At 37.2% G+C, this 21,055-nt stretch overlaps 1 protein-coding gene across 1 annotated transcript in view; it reads right to left on the bottom strand.

Annotated features, from left to right (window-relative positions):
* Nucleotides 1-21,055, bottom strand: part of XRN2 (5'-3' exoribonuclease 2) — a 79,044-nt gene that overhangs the window by 53,511 nt on the left and 4,478 nt on the right. The window contains exons 2-13 of the mRNA XM_047854269.1: nt 10,747-10,874; nt 10,553-10,664; nt 8,036-8,147; nt 6,437-6,495; nt 6,271-6,360; nt 5,338-5,410; nt 5,159-5,209; nt 4,542-4,699; nt 3,455-3,529; nt 3,235-3,368; nt 3,078-3,135; nt 2,887-2,994 (exon numbers count right to left, since the gene is read on the bottom strand). Coding sequence (XP_047710225.1) covers nt 2,887-2,994; nt 3,078-3,135; nt 3,235-3,368; nt 3,455-3,529; nt 4,542-4,699; nt 5,159-5,209; nt 5,338-5,410; nt 6,271-6,360; nt 6,437-6,495; nt 8,036-8,147; nt 10,553-10,664; nt 10,747-10,874 — 1,158 coding nt within the window. The remainder of the gene's footprint in view (nt 1-2,886; nt 2,995-3,077; nt 3,136-3,234; nt 3,369-3,454; nt 3,530-4,541; nt 4,700-5,158; nt 5,210-5,337; nt 5,411-6,270; nt 6,361-6,436; nt 6,496-8,035; nt 8,148-10,552; nt 10,665-10,746; nt 10,875-21,055) is intronic.

Genomic DNA, 21,055 nt, shown 5'->3' with positions numbered 1-21,055 from the left:
TTTGCTTCTCTCAGCCTAACATCAGCCAATCCAGTGGCTCTACCATCAAAACATATTCAAATTTCAACTACCTCTTATCATCTCCACTGCCACCATGCTGGCTCCCTTGGATTGCTGCAAAAGAGCCTCCTACCTAGGCTCACTACTTCCATATAGTCTCAATACAGCAGCTAGAGTGATCAATCCTTTCACATGTGCCAGATCTTGTTACTTCTATACTCAAAGCCCTCCACTGATGTAGAATGAAAGCTAAGTCCTCATAATGACCTACAGGATCTTCCCAGAATGGGCCCTGAATCATTGTTCTGATCTCTTCTCCTGTCACTTCCCTCTTGTTTCCTCTGCTCTTGACATACTGGGTCCTTACTGTTCTGTCAACATCCTAGGTACACTCCCTACAGCCTCTGCACAGCCTATTCCCCCCAGCTTGAAATGCTCTTCTTACAAACACCTGTATAGTTTACTTCTTCACATTCTTAAGGTCTTTATTCAAAGTCATCTGTCAGTGAGGCCTTCTCTAATCACCTTTTCTAGAACTGCAATGACCTCATATCCACCTTCCCAGATATTTTCTCACCTGCTTTAATTTTCTTCATGGCACTCATCACTAACATATTACATACTTTACTTAGTTTTTGTGCTTATTGTCCACTTCTGGAAGAATGTAAGCTCCATAAGATCAGGAATTTTTGTCAGCTTTTTTGTATTTTTTTTGTTATATCAATGACACTCAGAATACTATCTGGCACATGATAAATACTTAATAAATATTTGCTGAATATTTGCTGAATAAATGAGCATTTGTGAGATAAGACAAACATAAAAGTTTATAAAACAAAAAGCATCACCTTCAACTGCTCAATTTTAGTAACAAATATTGATGCATCACTTTTCTACCATCTATTTTGTGCTATGAACTCCTCTGGAAATCAGTCAAAAGCCACAGACACACTTTCTAGGAAAAAACATATACCCGGATACTTTTACATTGAATTTCTGAGGGTTCATAAATTTCCCTCAAAGACCAACCTTGCTGATGAACACTGTATGATGTCAAGGAACACCAAAAAAGATCCAAAGCTGTAAAATACCCTCTCTGCTAGTCCAGATGGAAACCATATTAAGTATTTTGGTATCTATCAAATCCCATAATCCTGCTCTAATGCCAAATATCACCAATATTTATTAGTACAAAGTCTGCTAAAGCCATGTAAGAGCGCTGTTCTAATAAAAGTTTTTATATCAAGTAGTACACAGTACATACGTTTTTTTTCTTAAGCGTAAATGGAAGTGGGTCAAGTGGAGCCACTGTAATTGTTGATGATTTAATTAAAAATGGCTATTCTGGTAGACATTTGATACCCCAAAGTTAGTTCTGTTATTTGAACCTTACATGTGAAAATTTCTTGCCACCACAGTGGATTACCAAGTACCAAAGGCTTCAGAAGGAATGCTTACAGTCCACTCACTTTGCTACATAAAATGGTACCCAAAGTTCTAAGAAAGAGATCACCAGCTACAGTAAAGAAAGTTGAATAAAATATTGTCAGATATAATGACATGTTTGAATCTGACAGGAGGTCACAAAGCAACGTAGCAATATTACTATATTGCTATTTGCTCAAAATAGGCCTATGAATTCGCTTAAGATCTGAAAGGACTTCCTTCATTCTCTAAGAAGCTATTATCTGCTCATTTTACCCACTGTTTGCCTTGCCCCCCTTAACCCTCCCCCACAACCATCCTCCAAGCCCCTCTGCCTTCAGGCTGCTGCCCTTCCTCCTCACTGACTCCGAGGGCCTCCAAACCCCTGGCCACAGACTAGGGGCCTGTCCATCTTTTTTTTTTTTTTTTAATTAACTTGTTTTATTTTCAACTTTTAAAAATTTACATCCAAATTAGTTAGCATATAGTGCAACAATGATTTCAGGAGTAGATTCTTTAGTGAGGGGTCTGTCCATCTTGCTTGGATACCTCAGACAACACAAATGGCTTCTCTTCTCTTTAGGGATTTCCTCCCCTTTCTCTAGAACTGGTCCCTCCCCCTCCTTAAATGTCCATGTTTCTCAAGGTTTCTGTTGGAGGCACTTTCACTCCACACAGGCTCCCAGGGACTTCAAGTTCACACCCATAGCTTGAAGTACCCCCCACCTGCTAATAGTTCTCCAATCTCCTTTCAGAAGACTTCTGCCCTGAGCTTTACACAAATCCATCTAATTGCTTAATGGACTTTTTCCTCTCCAGTATCCTATGGCCTCTCAAACTTAGTATCTCCAAAATCAATTCAATTTCCATCTTGTCCCCACCCTAACCTGCTCTACCCCAAGTGCTTGCTATCTCAGTGAATGGCACCAGGAATCTCCCAACTGCCTGAGCCAGAAACCCAGACTTCTCACCTAAGCATTTACCCTATCACATGTAATCAATTTCCAAGTGCTTCCAAGTGCTTCTGCCTTGGCTGATGCAGTCCAACCCTGATTCCCTACACTCTACTACCAGAGTACAAAGTTCCTTGGTCTTAACCTGTCTTCCAGGGCATAAGTATTTCCTATAAAACATGGCAGCCACAAGTTCAATCCCAGCATTCTTCTAGTGTTGGCATCCTCATTTCATAGCCTACTGATCAGACAGGTGTTTAGATTTATATCTTAAGATCACGAAGAGAGAAAAAATTACAATGCAACTCACACAGTATATAATACATAGTTCCACACAGCAAGCATCACAACCTTTATAAAATAAAGCACTGACCACTCATGATTATGTTGGTGTTTGATACACTAATAATATAAGAACGCACTCAAAGAGGTTAAAAGTACAATCACAGGATCATCATAGCCTATTAGAGACAGGAGCAATTTAGCTACTGCAATAGAAACACTTTACCTCATCATCTTTTCTCTTTTTAAAAATGCTATCCTCAACTTCACCAACTGCTAACATGATCATCTGTACTCTTTGCAGATTGACATAACCACTTTCTGTAAGGTAACCCTGTAAGTGATAAAATACATGTAAAATGATCTTCTTATAAAAGCAAATACTTCTGTTTTGAAATTATTCAAGAGTGAACTTACCCCAGTTTTGTGTACCACATTTTTGTATATGTTAACCAAACGGTCAATTGCACCTTCCCTGCCACCAGGAAACAAACATTACGCATTAGGACCAGTGTGCACTGTAAAGGCAAGACGGCTAAAACACTAGTGTGAAAACTTACACAAACACACATACCTAATTTCTAATGATGGCAGGTGAGGAAGGAAGTCATTTCCCACAAAGAAGCACATGAAGACCCAGTCATCAATGCTCCTCTCGACATCAAATGTGAATGGTAGGCTGGCCATGGTGAGCTCTCTTTCCAAATACTACAACGAGAAAGAAATGCTGCCATTAAAGCTATCAAAAGCCACCCTGCTTCAGAGCACCGATCCCAGTGTTTACTGCTACATACCTCACGAAGAACATTAAGACGAAGGAAGATAAATTCTCCTTCTGCACAAGGAAGACTATCTGCAAGTTCATCATGCTGCAGGAAAGTGAATCAAGATTAAACAAGTATACTCTAAACCTTCTCATTTTTCCCAACTCAATAAATATTGTGACTTTCTCTAAAGAGAAATTTTACAAGTATTAAAAAAAATGGAACTCACCAAACCATCTTAAAAAATTAACCATAATCCCAATCACACCTAGACCAGGGATCAGCAAACGCTTTTGCAAAAGACCAGATAGTAAACATTTTAGCCCACAGGACACACATATGGTCTCTGTTGCATATTCTTTCATGTTTTTCCTTTTACAACTCTTTAAAAATGTAAATACCATTCTTAGATCATTTGTCAAATCTGGAGGGCTGTAGCTTATCAACCCCGACCTAGAGCCAGCCAATATTAACATTTCAAGGTATATGCCTCTAGACCCTCCTCTGTGAATATACAGTATATTTTTTACCTCCTTTTTTCACTCAGCATGTCTTTTAAAGAGGCACCATATTCTTAAATCAGATAAAAATCCATTCAAAGGGGACTGAATATAATCAAGTGAACCCAAAATATGTAGGAACTAGGGGTAACTTAAAAGTATCAAGATTAATATATTTGATTTATACTTCTTTTTAAGAAAAATAACCATCTGAAACAAATACTTCTACAAACAAATCATGTACAAGAAGCGTTATTAACTAGGAGACCTAAGACTCGTGTAGATATAATAAGCTATGTTAGAAAAAACGGAGAGAGTAGAAAGAATGAATGCATGAATGCTTTTCAAACCGTGTTTCCTTTAAAGAGTTCCGAAAGACACATTTCTGTGAGGGGTAACAGAGCACGTAGGTAAAAACTGAATCAACTAGTCGGTGCTCTTTAAAGTCTTTTTTTTATCCATTTTAAAAATGAAGCAACCTGAATATACTTAATGCCATTGAACTGTAAACTTAAAAATGGTTAAAATAGTATATTTTATGTTACACAGACTTTATTACAACAAAAAATAAAACAGAAAAATTTTAAATGACAGAACTACCATCTCAAAGTTCTTACCTTTCCCTTCTTTTCTCTTGGCAAACCTTCACAGTCCTTGACCTCATGTCCAAACTGATTACAAAGACCACATGGTTTGGGTTTGTTTGGTTTGAATTCTTCTCTAATGATGGTAAAGTTGGGTTCGTGTGTAGCAAGGCCGAGCATAATGAGATCAGCTATCAATCAACAATGACAAAACACTGAACAGTAAGCACTTCGAGAAGACCCTACCACAAACAACGATAGAGGACACCACCATGACAGAAGACACCAACACAAAGAAAAGCCCAAACACATAAATAGAAGTGGCAAAGCCAAAAAGCCAAAACTTCTTAGTAGTTCTCAGCTAACAAGTTGTCCTCCAGACACATGGGCACAGAATGTGGACTACCATTCAAGAGTCAACACTTGGGGAAACCTTCCATTTGAATAGCATGTGCAGCAGTATCAAAAGATTGAAAAATATATAAATAAACATTAATCACAGATTAAACAATACCAGTTCCTTCTCAAACATAAAATAAGCAAGGCATTTTAGAATTTCCAGGCAATCATGAATAATCCATTACTACACACAAACCCATCAGCTTGTTTTGCTTGAATCGAAGAGAATCAAACCCAAAGAATAAACTTACCATCTGCTCCACATAAGCAATGATGAGTGTTTGGGTCATGGTTAGGCTGGGCTAAAGAGGGGGGAGAAAGATGTATTATATTTTTATAAATGTATTTTATACCACAGGAATATATTTTCTATACAGTGGCTTATCTTTTTAATAGAACATATAACAAAATATTTATAAGGAAGTTTTACCTCTTTGTCGTCTAATATAATCCATGATTTTGTGTTCTCCTTCACCAGGAGCACTAGCATCAGATAAAATAACCTATAAAAAACAGTTTTTAACACTTTCAGTTCATCCCCAATTTTCGAGCACAAAAAAATCAAAATTGAATACCTTAAAATAAATTGGGATAATTCTACTAAGATAGTGTCATTAACTGGGAAATTTTCATAATGTGTGTGTGTTAAACACCAAAACTGTTTCATTGGTAAACTTATTACATGGACTAGAAAAATGAAATGTTTTGGTCAAATTTAGCTAAGGAAGAACTGATCAGCTTACAAGTTTCTAGTATTCTCACTGCTACCCAAGGATACAGCCACAAAGTATATAAGCCCTGGGAGTAATCAATAAAAGATACCCATTAAATATAATTTACTATGTCTAGTTTATAGTGAAACCATCTTTCTACTTAAAATTACATAAAAGTTCTTCATTTAAATTTTACTTAAACACTTAGGAGAACATAGCTCTTCTTTAAAGGCAGTCCCATAACTTTAATCTTGCTGCATTTCAATTTATAGCAACAGAAATTTTAACTTAAAAATTGCTTTCCTGTATATATATATATACACACACACACACACACACACACACATCTATCTATCTATCTATCTATCTATCTATCTATCTATCTATCTATCTATCTATCTACCTATCACGGGTCCCATTTTAAAGCTTCACAGTGATGGTAAGAGAACAAAATTGGCATTGAGAGAAAATTCAGCAGTCTAAAACTTGACCATGCAGGGCACCCCATCTCTAATAACCCTGGAAGCTTCTCTTTCCTCCGACAGTCAACAGCATTTTACAGGGGGGGAAAAAGACAATATCAGTCAAATCAAAGTACAGCCTAAAATGATCACTCTTATCTTTCTCAAGTACCAAAATGTGAAACTTACTGTCAAGTTTTTCCACCCAGGGTCATTATTTAAACGATCAGCTATGTAATAGCGAAGGCATTTAGCAAGATTGTCCATGAACTCAGTTCCCTAAAATGATAGAAGGAAATAAATTAACCTACCATTTAAGAGTTAGCAATAGCTGGCAAAGTATGAGACTACTTACTGGTGTAATACAGTTGCTGTCAAATCTTTCTTTTATTTCTTCTGGAGGAAGAAAGCCACCTAGGGAAAAAAGAGGCAATGTTTTGTTCTCCCCATAAAAAGTGAGGTAAATTACCCAGTATTAGACCAGAACAAGAAAAACAACGAGTTCAAATACAAAAGAAAGGGAAGTGTTGTCACCTGAGGAATAAATGTTCCCCATTTTGGGAAGAAAGTAAGATTCATCCCTTCAAATTTAATACAACATTTAACATGACCATCAAACAATATACGGTATAAAAAAAGATACTATAATATAGAAATATGAAAATTATGGTATTCTTCATGATGCCCTCAACAGCAGAACACACACACACACACACACACACACACACACACACACACACACCACAAACACACACAGGTTAGGAGTTCTCATTTTGGCGATAATTCCTGAGATAAAGGCACCTTAGAAAAACAAAATTAAAGTGCTGAGTTTATACAGCTTTATATGATAAGACATAAAATTATCACTTGGGATATAAAAGTCCTATTTGTCGTATTACTTTTTTCAAGACAAATATATTTCAAAACATCTTCAAGAAAGAAGACATCTTTAAAATCAAAGACTACCTTTCATAAATACAAACACGTTTTAGCATAGTAATCACAAGCTGCAGCTATAGTTACTATGCAGCTGCACACGTCTAGCAAATTCAAACAGAAAATGTATCATAATTGCAGGCCTGAGCTGACCATACTAGCGTATCCTTTTTCACTGGCAAAGTACACTATCCTCACCCAATGAATCATAGCTTTCTTGGTCTATCAGATTGCCTTACCTAACAAAACACCAAACAAATCATCCTGCTAAAGCCACACCCAACTCACAGGTAAGTGTCTCAGTAGAGAACCAGTCCCACTAAGTATCAGGACTCCCTGACCTTCCTCCCCTCCAAGACTGTGGCAACTTCTACCCATTAGTACCCACTTCTCTCCCTTATGTACCCACTAGGAATTCCAAGGCTCTAGAGGAACTACAAAAATCACCCCCCAAACCTCCCCCAAATAAAGGGAACCCTGGGTACTTCACTGCCTCAATGCCTGTTGCATCCACCTATACTGAAGTGTGAAAGCGTGTAAATATGGATCACATCATCCTGGGCCTCCTCTCACAGACCTCTGAGTTCCAAAAAGAAGCAATAAGCAAGCTACCAAGACTGATTTGAGGAAAATGTATACAAAACTGTAGCTTTCTACCAGCCCGCATAGAAAAAACAAATAAGAAGCACTCTTAATGTATCTCTCCTCTACAGATACATAAAAGTTAGCTGAAGAGCTGTGCTCACCTTGAAAGGTATTGACCATCTCCTTTCCCTACCAGAATTCCTTCCTTTTTATTCCCAAGTTTCCCTTTTACTACAGAGTTTGGAAAAGAAAAGTTTGTTATTGGGAGTGACGGAGTCCATTAACTATTTTTGACAGTGAACATAAATCTTCCGTGGATATTCTGGATCCTAATTAAATTAAAATCATTCCTGTTCCGAGGGAAAGTTCACACACCCTCCCCATTCTATATATATTTCATAAGAAATCCAACTTCGAGATGCATATTCTTTACCTTTTGACAGTATTTCTTCCCTGACTCGCTGCTTCTCCACTGCTGCTTCCATTCCTTCTTTTGATGCTCTGAACCTCCTGGAACGCTGCTGGTTCATTTTAGCACGCGGTGCCTGAAAACATTATTTCATAGTCACTTGATGCTATTTGAAATATGTCCAACTAAATCTGTACATTATTTTCAATCCGTGTCCTTATAAAAATAGTATACTAAAATGGAAAAGTAATATACATTATCCTTTCATGACAGATAACTCCTAAGAACTTAAATTTTGGACCAAGATCCTAAAAGCTGACCTCAGTCAGGTGAGTGACATGTCAAACAGACAAACATCCTAAGAAGCCACTTAATACTGCAGAGCCCACAACCCAATGCCACTTCCACTGGGTTATAGTCCTTCAAGGCACCCAAGAACAGCAGCTCACTTTATTCAAAGACCCAGCCAGCATATGATGAGTAGTTACTAGTACATACAGGACTGGGAAGACCTTACATTCATGCCTGCCTAAAAGGAAGGATGGTCTCCACATGGGATTCACCATGCCCCATGAAAGCAACAGAAAACTACTTCTTAATCTGTAGGACCTCAAGGCACTTCTATTTTTAAAAAAAAATTTTTTTTAACGTTTATTTATTTTTGAGACAGAGAGAGACACAGCACGAACAGGGGAGGGTCAGAGAGAGAGGGAGACACAGAATCTGAAACAGGCTCCAGGCTCTGAGCTGTCAGCACAGAACCCGACGCGGGGTTCGAACTCACGGACCGCGAGATCATGACCTGAGCCAAAGTCGGACATGTAACCGACTGAGCCACCCAGGCACCCCAAGGCACTTCTATTTTGTATTTCCCACAATAAGGTAGGAATGATTACCACTCCGTCTCTACAAAGCAGGTAGAGAGGGAACAAGGTTTTAACAGGAAATACTTTTAAATCACTCTTACCAAATGTAATTTAAAATCACTGTGTAAGTTTGAATGAAGTGAACTGGACTCTAAAGTTTTTAAATTCCTGAACTTCGTTTTGGGGTTGGAAGGAACTCTTGAGTATCCTGTCTACATAAAATAAATTATTTTAAATTCTCTTTAAATAGTTCCCTTTCCTACAAAATAGTTCTATTTTGTATTAAAACTATTAAATTCTCTTTAAATAGTTCCCTTTCCTACACCTAATCTAAGTACCAAGTTCTTTGATCTACATTTATATTTAAACAAACCCATGTTATAGACACGAGTGAACAAACATGCAGACAGACATACAGACACTCATACAGATATGCACATAGTTTATACTTGACCTAGCAGTTAAGGATACACTGGATGTAAACTGACAGATTTTCTTCAAGAAATTTCACCAATGTGAGTCAGAATATGCTCCAAATAAGATATGCTTATCTCCTCTATTCTTTATTGCACTTTAACAGAAACTTAATAAGTTATCAAGTAGCTAAGATTTTTCATTGAATAAAAAGAACCTTACAGAAAAGTTCATCTTCTTGTACCCCAAGTTTTCTAGATTTTCAAAATCATTCTATTATCTACTAGGATTACTAAATCTAAAAGAAAGAGAGTCTATTTGTATAAAGCTAAATAAATTTTAGGGTTATAATTTACTTTAATTTTCCTTGAACTCTGATATATAGTGTGCTGGTCATTTAGAAGCTAAGATAGCTGGTTTATCATCCTAGGTCAGTAAGTAAGTTACTGCCCTCTTAAAGCATTCTGATGACTGCTCACTGCCTATAAGATAAAACCCAAATTCCTGAAGTAAGGCCTTCTCAAGTCATTGCTCTATTTCCCTTTCTGATCTAAAACACCTATGATTTCCCAAATTTGTCAGTGTGATTAAAGGCATGGCTTTGAGAAATCTGGAAGGCCTTCTTTCTTCCCATTTATTCCAGCAATTCCACTCCCCTCCCCACCTGTTATTCTTTATGCTTCAAGAAATGGGACAAAAGTGGAGCACCTGGGTGGCTCAGTCGGTTAAGCATCAGACTCTTGATTTCAGCTCAGGTCATGATCTCATGGCTGTGAGATTTGGGTTCTGCACCAAGTGTGGAACCTGCTTAGGATTCTCTCTTTCTCTCCCTCTACCTCTCCCTCAAAATAAATTTAAAAAGGAAAAGGAAAAGGAAAAGGAAAAGGAAAAGGAAAAGGAAAAGGAAAAGGAAAAGGAAAAGGAAAAGGAAGGGGAGGAGACAAAAATTACTCCTCTTTCCTAATTCCCTTAGTAGCACTGATTTCCTCTTCCCTCAGCACCCTGCAGGTGTTATCTAGTACCTAAAGCCCACAAGTAAGTAACCTTGCTCATTTATCTCTGTCCTGTTAGTGGTAAGTCCTTCAAAAGCAAGGGCAGTCACCACTAATCCCCAGCATCTCACAATCTGGCACAAAACACTGACAGAACGATCAGGCTGTCTCAAATTCACCACAGTCAACCTTTACTGTTATTTAGCTGACTTTCCTTCTACACACTCAAAACCCAGCAAAAACAAAAACAGGATTCTAGGTGAACTTACCACTCCATCTATTGCCATATAAAGAAGTCGTCTTGGTCTCACAATATTGAAAAGCCTGTCAATGTACTCAAAAATCGCAACCATCATTTCATCCTCATTTTTCGGGGCTGGCCTAGAAGGACAAGCAGACGGTGTCATTTAATACAGTACTCCTCTGTAACTTTTAGTACCAGTGACAAAAATGGGTTACGTACTTGTCTTCAGGATGAGTACAGGGATGGATGATTCCATTCATATCCAAATAGAGATTATCAAACTCCACATCATTTGGATTTGGTTTACTGGCATCAACAGGAATCTTGACACCATTGCATTCTTTTGGCTATGAGGAAGTGATAATAGTAGTTTGATTGTTCAAGTCTAAAATTAACACATCCTAGGCTCCGTATGAACCCATGTTTCACCTCTGAATTGGAAACAAAACACTTTAAGTCATCTTTACATTGTAAGATGTTATTTTACTCCTTAAAGCAAATTGAAGCGGATATTTTGTCTGTGGAAAGTGGACAGCAATCAAACTCTCAAATCATTCAAGTGTCCAAGTGAGAAACCCTGGGAGTCATCTTAGAATTCTCTTCCCTTCCCACCCATTATCAGAAAGTCCTGTCAATTTAACCCAAAAGATGCCTCTCCACTTCATTTCCTCTCAGCCCCACTGCCATGGCTGTCACTGCATCACTCACCTCAAAGATCTGAATGGCCTTCATATGGACTGCTTCACCCTTAGACTCTCCTATCTCCAGGCAACCCCACAAGCGGTCAGAGTTTTCATTCTAAAGTACAAATGTGGCTGCATCTTCATCTTGCCTGAGGTTTTCAATGATTCCCAAGTACAGACCAATGAGCCTGGACTCTTATTAGCTTTCTGTCCTACCAAAGTACCATTCAGACCAACCCTATCTCTAAGTTCCTGGAAAACCCTCATGCATCCCTTAGTGCCTCTGCACACTGCTTCTCCTTCTGCCTCCATACCAACACCCACTTCCTGAAACCTTATTAATTTTCCACGGTCTAGACTGCGATTGAATGTCACTTACTTTATAACTCTTTGGACAGATCTCTCAGAAAACTGCTCCTCCTTCTGTATTTCCTCAGAATTTTGCTTATTCACTTGTAGCACTTCCATGGTTTTACAATTAGGCATTCTAACTCAACTACACTGTGAGTTCTTAAAAAGATAAGCACTACATCTTACTCACTCCTGGAGGCACTCAGTTGTATCTTTGTAATTAATACTACCTTTATTTTTTTTCTAACAGTTTCAGCAAATGATAAAAATGAGATCATAGGATATCACTGTTAATAAAATCATTTTTTAAAAAGTTCCGTAACACACATAAAACATCATTTGTAATAGCAAAAAACCGTGAACTTAAAAGCCCATCATGTACATGCTACATCATGGATGAACCTCAAAAACATTCTAAGTGGAAGTCAGTCAGTCACAAAAGACAACAGAAGATTCCATTTATATGAAAAATCCAGAATAGATAAATCTATAGAGACAGAAATAGAGGAGTTTCAATCTGAGGGTGGGGCAAGGTTGAGGGAGATAAGAAATGAATGCAAATGGGGACAGCATTTCTTTGGAGAGTGATACAAATGTTCTAAAATAGATAATGCTGACTGTTACACAATTCTGTATATAAACCAAACCACTGGACCGTACACTTTAAATAGGTAAACGTTATGGTATATAAATTACATCTCAAAACTATTAAAAAAAAAGAAATAAAAATGAAAGGTCAACTTAATTAGGGAGAAAAAAGAGCCCACAGAATGGATTATGTAGATGTCCATATACTAAATGCCAGACACAAGTGAGATTCAAAAAATAGGGCAGGATGATCACAAGTATATTGCTGGGCCAAAAACAGACAAAAACAAAATCAAAAACACCAAGCTTCAGAAGAATATATATATAGTACCATTTATAGAAAGGTATAAAACAGACTAATTATTGGTATTGTTCAGGGTGGACAGCCTGAAAAATGCAGGGAGGAGCTCTTGCCAAGAAGTGGGAGAACACAAGGGGCTCCAAGCCCAGAGAGGAGCTCAAGGGATAGCCTCTAGATGATCCATTAGCACCAGCAGCAGTAACAGCCAGGAGGCTCACTCAGACCCTTCACTACCCCCTCGCTTACACTCAGGCTCCACAAGGACCAGGCAAGATGGGTGCTTGAGAGGAAGGGCAGTGCAGTACCCTGGCTGATCAGTGGGTCCCTGGAGGAACAAGGGGCACACCCACCCAGAGGGCTGGCAGTCTAGGCAGTTGTGCCTAGCAGGATGCCCACTCCTCCTCCACTTCATGGAGAAAGGAGTATATACATTCTAAACAGGCAGTTGATAAATTATCCTATATTTGATAAAAATGCCAAGGAATCAAGATAAAGATACTTTAAAAAGTAAAGATGATACAAATACACAAATAGTGAGTCTGTATAAAAATACATTCCATAAGCTTTAACGTAAACCCGTCAAAAAATTTTTTATACCAACCTTACAAGGCTTTCTGGCTCCTCAAATGTGAGGCAGAAACCACTACTGTTAGTCATAGTTAAGTAGATGTATTTTTGTTTAAGCCTGCATAGCATTTAACAGCAACATCAGAAAAATCGTGAATTATGCCTTAGGTTCCCCTGTATTGAAAGTTCCCACTGTTGAAGTCAAATACCAAACTACAGAACTGAGTTTTAGACTCCACTAGTTAGATTTCCCAAACCAGCTAGTTTGCAGGAGAGAACCAGGGAATAAGATGGCTGAGACAAATACCCAATTTCATCTCAAAAACTAATCCCTGGGAGGATCCAGTGTGACTGCATTAGTTTGTAGAGAAATTTATGACCCAGGGCACTGCTGAAACTGACAGAGTAATGGGCCATAATTAGTAACGTTTAACTGTTGGGTGTGATCAGATAGATGGGAGAGAGCCCTACCTGTACCACGGTCAGCTCAGGGTGGTTATGGGCGTGCCCCAAACTGCACCTCCCCAAGGAGCAATATTAGATGCATAATGCCATGAGAAAGAAACATAGCTCACTACAATAAGCTAGCTAGTAAATAAACAAGGAACACACAACAAGCCCTGGCATGGGGAAGGGAGGAGGCACCAGTACCTAGAAAGTGCTATATTATCTAAAATGTCCTGTTTGCAGCAAAAAATTACTAGGCATGTAGAAAAATAGACCAAGTATGAGCCATACACCAGGAAAAAGGCAGGCAGCAAAAACTGCCTGTGAAAGTGTCCACATGTCATATTTAACAGAAAAGATTTTAAAATAGCTATCATAAATATGTTTGTAGAACTTGAGAGGAGTATGCCAATAATGTTAAAATGTCCACACCATCCAAAGCAATCTACAGATTTAATGCAATCCCTGTCAAAATGCCAACATTTTTTACAGAGCTAGATAGGAATCACAGAAGATCCCAAATAGCCAAAGCAATTTTGAGATAGACTAAGAAAGCTTCAGGTATCACAATCCCAGATTTCAAGATATACTTACAAAGTGATAGTAATCAAAACAATATGGTACTGTCACAAAAAGACATATAAATCAGTGGAACAGAAGAAAGCCCAGAAATAAACCTATGCATATACAGTCAATTAATATATGACATAGAAGGCAAGAATATACAATTGATAAAAGACAGTCTTTTCAACAAATGGTGTTAGGAAAACTGGCAGCTACATGCAAAAAATGAAATTGGACCACTTTCTTACACCTCACACTAAAATAAACTCAAAATGGATTAAGGACCTAAATGTGAGACCTGAAACCATAAAACTCCTGGAAGAAAACACTGGCAGTAATTCTTTGACATTGGTTGCAAAAACAGTTTTTTAGATATGTCTCCTCAGGCAAAGGGCAACAAAAGCAAGATTAAACTACTGGGCGGGGGTTGGGGGTAGCTGGGCATTGCCTGGATGGCTCAGATGGTTAAGCATCTGACTCTTGGTTTCAGCTCAGTTCATGATCTCAGTTTGTGAAAAAGTGAAAGTCAATGGATGGGGAAAGATACCATGCAACAGCAACCACAAGAAAACTAGAATGGTTGTTATACTAGTTATCAGACAAAATAAACTTTAAAACAAAAGAAGTTAACAGAAATAGTGCTATTTTATGGTGATAAGATGGTCAATCCATCAAGAAAATGTAATAATTAAAAACATACACGCATAGGGGTGCCTGAGTGGGTTAAGTGCCCAACTCTAGATTTTGGCTCAGATCATGATCTCCTGGTTTGTGAGATCAAGTCCCTCGTGGGGCACTGACAGCATGGACCTGCTTGGGATTCTCTCTCTCCTTCTCTCTCTGCCTCTCCCCCACTTGCACACACTCTGCACATGCTCTCTTTCAAACTAATAAAAATTAAAAAAAAAAAAAGTGTGCAACTAATAACAGAGCATCAAAATACATGAAGCTTTCCAAACCCAATGCAAGAAAGGAATAAAGATTACAGCTGGAATAAGTGAAATAAAGACTAAAAAATCAATAGAACAGAACAATGAATGAATCCCTCTCCTCTGCACCTCCCCTGCTCACTATCTCTTTCTCAAAATAAATAAATAATAAACATTTAAAAACAAAAAACTACTGGGACTATACCGAAGTGCCTGCACAGTGAAGCAAACCATCAACAAAACAAAAAGGCAACCTACTTTATAGAAGACATTTACAAGTGATACATCCTATAAGGCATTAATATCCAAAATATATGAAGAACTTATGCAACTCAGCACCAAAAAAACCCAAATAGTCCAATTTAAAAATAGGCAGAGGACCTGAATAGACATTTTTCAAAGAAAGAATACAAACGGCCAACAGACACGTGAAAAGATGCTCGACACCACTAATTATCAGAGAAATGCAAATCAAAATCACAATGAGATATCATTTCATACCAGTCAGAATGACTAAAACCAACAACACAAGAGATAAACAAGTGCTGGTGAGGATGTGGAGAAAAAGGAACCTTGTGTACTGTTAGTGAGAATGCAAATTGGTATAGCCACTGTGGAAAACAGTATGGAGGTGCCTCAAAAAATTAAAAAAACAGAATTACCATATGATCCAATTAATCCCACTAGTGGGTATTTACCAAAGAAAACAGAAACACTAATTCAAAAAGATATATGTACCCCTACATTTACTGCAGCATTATTTACAATAGCCAAAGTATGGAAGTGAACTGACTGTCCATCCATAGATGAACGGATAAAGAAGTTGTGGTATACATACACAATGAGATATTACCTGGCCATTAAAAAAAACAAGATCTTGTCATTTGTAACAACATGATGGACCTAGAGGGTAAAATGCCAAGTGAAATGAGTCAGACAGCACAAGACAAATACCACGGGATTTCACTCATTTGTGGAATTTAAGAAACAAATGAACAAAGACAAAAAGACAAAAAAACCCCACTCAAATACAGGAACAAACTGGTGGTTGCCAGAGAGAGGTGGATGAGGGGATGAGTAAAACATATAAAGGGGGTTAAGAATGCTCTTATCCTAATGAGCACTGAGTAATGTATACAATTGTTGAATCACACTGTACACGTGAAACTAATACAACACTGTATGTTACCTATACTTCCATTAAAAAATAAGAGGGGCGCCTGGATGGCTCAGTCAGTTAAGCATATGATCTCAAGTCAGGCCCTGATATCAGGATCCTGAGTTCAAGCCCCACATTGGGTTCCACATTAAGTGTAAAGCCTACTTAAAACATAAATAAATAGAATAGAATAAAATAAAACAAAATAAAAAGCTGTTGTAAAAAATACTTTTTAAATACATGAAGCTTTTTAAAAAAATTTTGAGAGACAATTCAAAATATGTTCTCCAACCACAATGAAATGAAAATAACAGAGGGAAACTTGGCAAATTCATAAACATGTGGAAATTACACAACACACTCGTGAACAACCAATGAGTTGAAGAAATTAAAAGAGAAATCAGAAGATAATTTGAGATGAATGCAAATGAAGATACAACATACCAAAACTTATGCTATAGAGCCAAAGCAATGTTCAGAGGAAAATTTATAGCCGTAAATGTCTATATTAAGACAGACCTCAAATCCATAACCTAAACTTCCACTGTAAGACACTAGAAAAACAATTGCAAATTAAACCCAAAGCCAGCCAGAAAAAATTACATTATAGCAGACATTAATAAAACAGAAAATAAAGAGGAAAAAAAAAATCTATGAGACCAAAGTTGGTTTTTTCAAAAGATCAACAAAATTGACAAATGTTTAACCAGTTTGACCTAGAAAAAGAGATTCAAATTACTAGAATCAGAAACAAAAGAGGACATTACTGACAACTTTACAGAAACAAAAACTATCATAAATGGTACACCAACAAATTAAATAACTTAGATGAAATGCACAAGTTAACAGAAAAACTACAAAAATGACACAAGAAATAATCTCAATAAACCTACAATATGAGATAAAACCAGTAATAAAAATATACCCACAAAGAAAAGTCCAAGTCTGGATGGTTTCTTCACCGAATCCTACCAAACATTCAAAGAATTAACCTCAATTCTTCACGAATTCTTCCAAAAAACAAAAAAGGAAGAATCACTTTCCAACACATTTTATGAGGCCAATATTATCCTGATACCAAAACTAGACAAAGACACCACAAGAAAACAAAACTACTAGTTTTATAAGAGACTAGTATCTCTTACGATGTAAAAGTCAACAAAATATCAGCAAACTGAATCTAGCAATACATAAAAATAATTACACACCATTACCAAATGGGATTTATCCTAGCAATGCAAAGTTGGTTTAACAACAAAAAATCAATTAGAGCAATACGTCACAAGAGTGGAATGAAAGACAAAAATAACATGACCATCTCATTACATACAGAAAAAGCATTTGAGAAAATCCAATACCCTTTCATGATAAAAACAAAAATCAAATGACCACTCAACAAACTAGAAAGTAATAGAAAGTAAGTTCCTTCTATAAAGGGCATCTATAAAAAAGCTGTTAACACATTAAATGGTGATGAAGTAGTTGGTTTCCCTTTAAGGTCAAGAACAAGGCAAGGATGTCCTTTGTCATTTGTATTCTAAATTGTCATGGAGGTTTCACTCAGGGCAACTAAGCAAGAAAAATAAAAAGAGCATCTATATTGGAAAGGAGGAAATAAAACTATCTGTTTGCATGATGTGCCCTTTTATATAGGAAATCCTAAGGACTTTGCTAAAAAACTATTAGAATATATGAGTTCAGCAAGGTTACAGGATATGATATTTAAAAAAATATTTTCTGCACACTTGTAATGAACAACTCAGAAACAAGAACACAATTCTATTCATAACAGTATCCAAAAGCTAGAACTAAAATTAACCAAAGAAATATAAAGTCTATAAAGAATCCACTCTGATGTGGATTCTAAAATTCATATGGAATTACGAGGAAGCCAGAATATACAAAATAATCCTCAAAAAGAATAAATTGGAGGACTTATACTTCCTGATTTTAAAATTTACTACAAAGCAACGGTAACAAAGACAGCATGGTACTGGTACAAGGATAAACATAGAGATCAACAGAATAGAAATGAAAGACCAGAAATAAACCCATACACTTATGGTCAACTGATTTTTTTTTTTTTAATTTTTTTTTTCAACGTTTATTTATTTTTGGGACAGAGAGAGACAGAGCATGAACGGGGGAGGGGCAGAGAGAGAGGGAGACACAGAATCGGAAACAGGCTCCAGGCTCTGAGCCATCAGCCCAGAGCCTGACGCGGGGCTCGAACTCACAGACCGCGAGATCGTGACCTGGCTGAAGTCGGACGCTTAACCGACTGCGCCACCCAGGCGCCCCATGGTCAACTGATTTTTAAAAAGGGTATCAAGACCATTCAATTAGGAAAGAATAGTTCTCAACCAATGGTGCTGTAACTATTGGATAGTTTATTCATGCAAAAGAATGAAGTTAGACCATGCAAAAGTTTACTCAAAATGGATGATACACCTAAATTTAAGGGCTAAAACTTAAAACTATAAAACTCTCAGGAGAAAACACAGACATAAATCTTCATGACCTTGGATTTGGCAATGGATTCTTTGATATGACACCAAAAGTGCAAGCAACTAGACTTCATCAAAATTAACAACTTCATGCTTCAAAGGGCACTGTCAAGAGAGTGGAAAGACAATCCAAAATGGGGAAAAAGATTTGCAAGTCATATATCTATTAAGGGGCTTGTGTTCAGAACATGTATTCTAAAAACTCTTATAATTCAGTCAAAAGACAACCCAATTTAAAAACAGGCAAAGAATAGGAATAGACTTTTCTCCAAAGAAGATATACAAATGGCCAATATGCACATGAAAAGATGCTCAGTATCATTCAGTCCTAATGGAAACACAAATCAAAACTACAGTGAGATACCACTTCATACCCACTAGAATGGCCAAAATAAAAAAGCCAGATAAGAAATGTTAGCCACAATGTGGAGAAACTAAAACCCTGAAACACTGCTGGTGGTAATTAAAATGTTGCAGCCACTTTGGAAAATAGTCTGGCAGTTCCTCAAATAACCAAACACAGAGTTACCACGTAGCCCAGGAATTCTACTTTTAAGTATATACCTGTGAAAACATGTCCACACAGAAACCTGTATACAAACGTAGCACATTAGTCACAAAAGTCAAAAGGTGGAAACAAACCAAATGTCCATCAACACACAAATGGATAAATAAAATGTGGCATATGTATATATCCACACAATGAAGCATTATTTACTCATAAAAAAGAATGAAGTACTGATACATGATACAACATGGATGTACCTTGAAAACATAGTAAATGAAAGAAGTCAGCCAGAAAAAACACATACTGTATGATTCCATCCACATGAAAGGCATAGTAGAGAAATCTAGAGACAGAAAATAGCTTAGTGGTTGCTTAGGGATAGGAGTAGTAGGGGCAGGGAATAGTGGGTTGGTAGCTATAGGGTACGGGTTTCTTTCTGAAGTGATGAAAATGTTCTAACAATGTGGCGACAGTTGCCCACATCCGTGAATATATACAAAAAAATCCACCAAATTCTAAATTTTAAATGGGTGAATTGTATGATATGTGAATCATATCTAAATAAAGCTGCCTAAAAACGTAGTCATCTCCCCCCAAAATATTACACTGACGAAAAGTGAATGCAGAGTCAGGGACCAATAGCCTCCTTAATTGTTGTCCTTCCTGCCCTTAGAGTAGTGCCTGTCATAAAAAAAGTATTCACTCAATCATACAGAAGAGAAAAAAAGCAGGGTAGGAAACCTGGATTTCACTACGTGAAAACAGAGCACAATTTTACACTACACAAGAGTTAGACACAAAAATATCCCCACTTTTACCTGGGCATACAAACTCCTGAAACTTAATTTAGCAATAAAATTTTGAAATATCAAGTGTTTCTGTACAAAGCAACGTTTGAAGCACTTAACTTATATTAAAGTGATTTAATTCACACAACCACCCTGTGTGATATACATACCACTGATCTTCATTATTCATGAATTCCGTATTTGCAAATTCACCTCCTTACTACACATTTTTTGGTAACCCCCAAATCAGTATTTGCAGCACTCCCACATTCATTCACAAACATTAGCAGAGCGGTAAAAAATGTGAGTCCACCAACATGCACATTCCCAACTGAGGTCAAACAAGGCAACACTCTGCCTGGTTTCAGCTCTCACACAGAAATGACCAGACTGTAGGGAGCAGTGCAGTGGAATGCAAGAAGCACTAATTCTTTAGACTTTAGGAGAGTTTAAGGCACTTTCTCAAGATGAGAAATCTTAATGAACAGAGGACTGTATAAGCCAAGGATGCAAAGTGAAGAAACTGATGGCCGAATGAATAGTTAAAAAGTCAAAAGAAGAGAAAAAATGAAATCATAAAAGATACTCAATCCAAAAGAACCAGAGGAATTGGAAGATGGAAACAAGAACCAGATGAGTCAGAAAACATGACAAATTTAAATCTAACCACACACGTAAATATCCTAAATGCCTCCCTTACAAGGTAGAGACTAGAAAAAGCAGTTCCTCAAAAAGGTAAAAGGAATTACCAAAAGATCCAGCAATTCCACTCATAAGTATACACCCCAAAGAACTGACAGTAGGGACCACTTACGGACATCTACCCTAAGCCCTGATATGTATACAGATCACTGTACACCAATGTTCACAGCAGCATTATTCACAGTAGTTAAAAGGTAAAAATAACCCAAGCGTCCAAACAAAATGTGATATATACATACAATGGGTATTAGCCTGAAAAAGGAATGAAATTCTGATACATGCAAACATGTATAAATCTTGAAAACACTATGCTAAGTGATAACCAGACACAAAATGAAAAGTGTATGATTCCACTTACATTAGGTACGTAAAGTAGGCAAATTCTTAAGACAGGAAGTAGGGGAGGAGGAAGTACAGAGAATTACTGTTTAATG

This window comes from Prionailurus viverrinus, chromosome A3 (assembly GCF_022837055.1).
Source record: "Prionailurus viverrinus isolate Anna chromosome A3, UM_Priviv_1.0, whole genome shotgun sequence".
Taxonomy (NCBI): domain Eukaryota; kingdom Metazoa; phylum Chordata; class Mammalia; order Carnivora; family Felidae; genus Prionailurus; species Prionailurus viverrinus.
The sequence above is the reverse complement of the archived record's forward strand: the minus strand, read 5'-3'. Positions and strand labels throughout refer to the sequence as shown.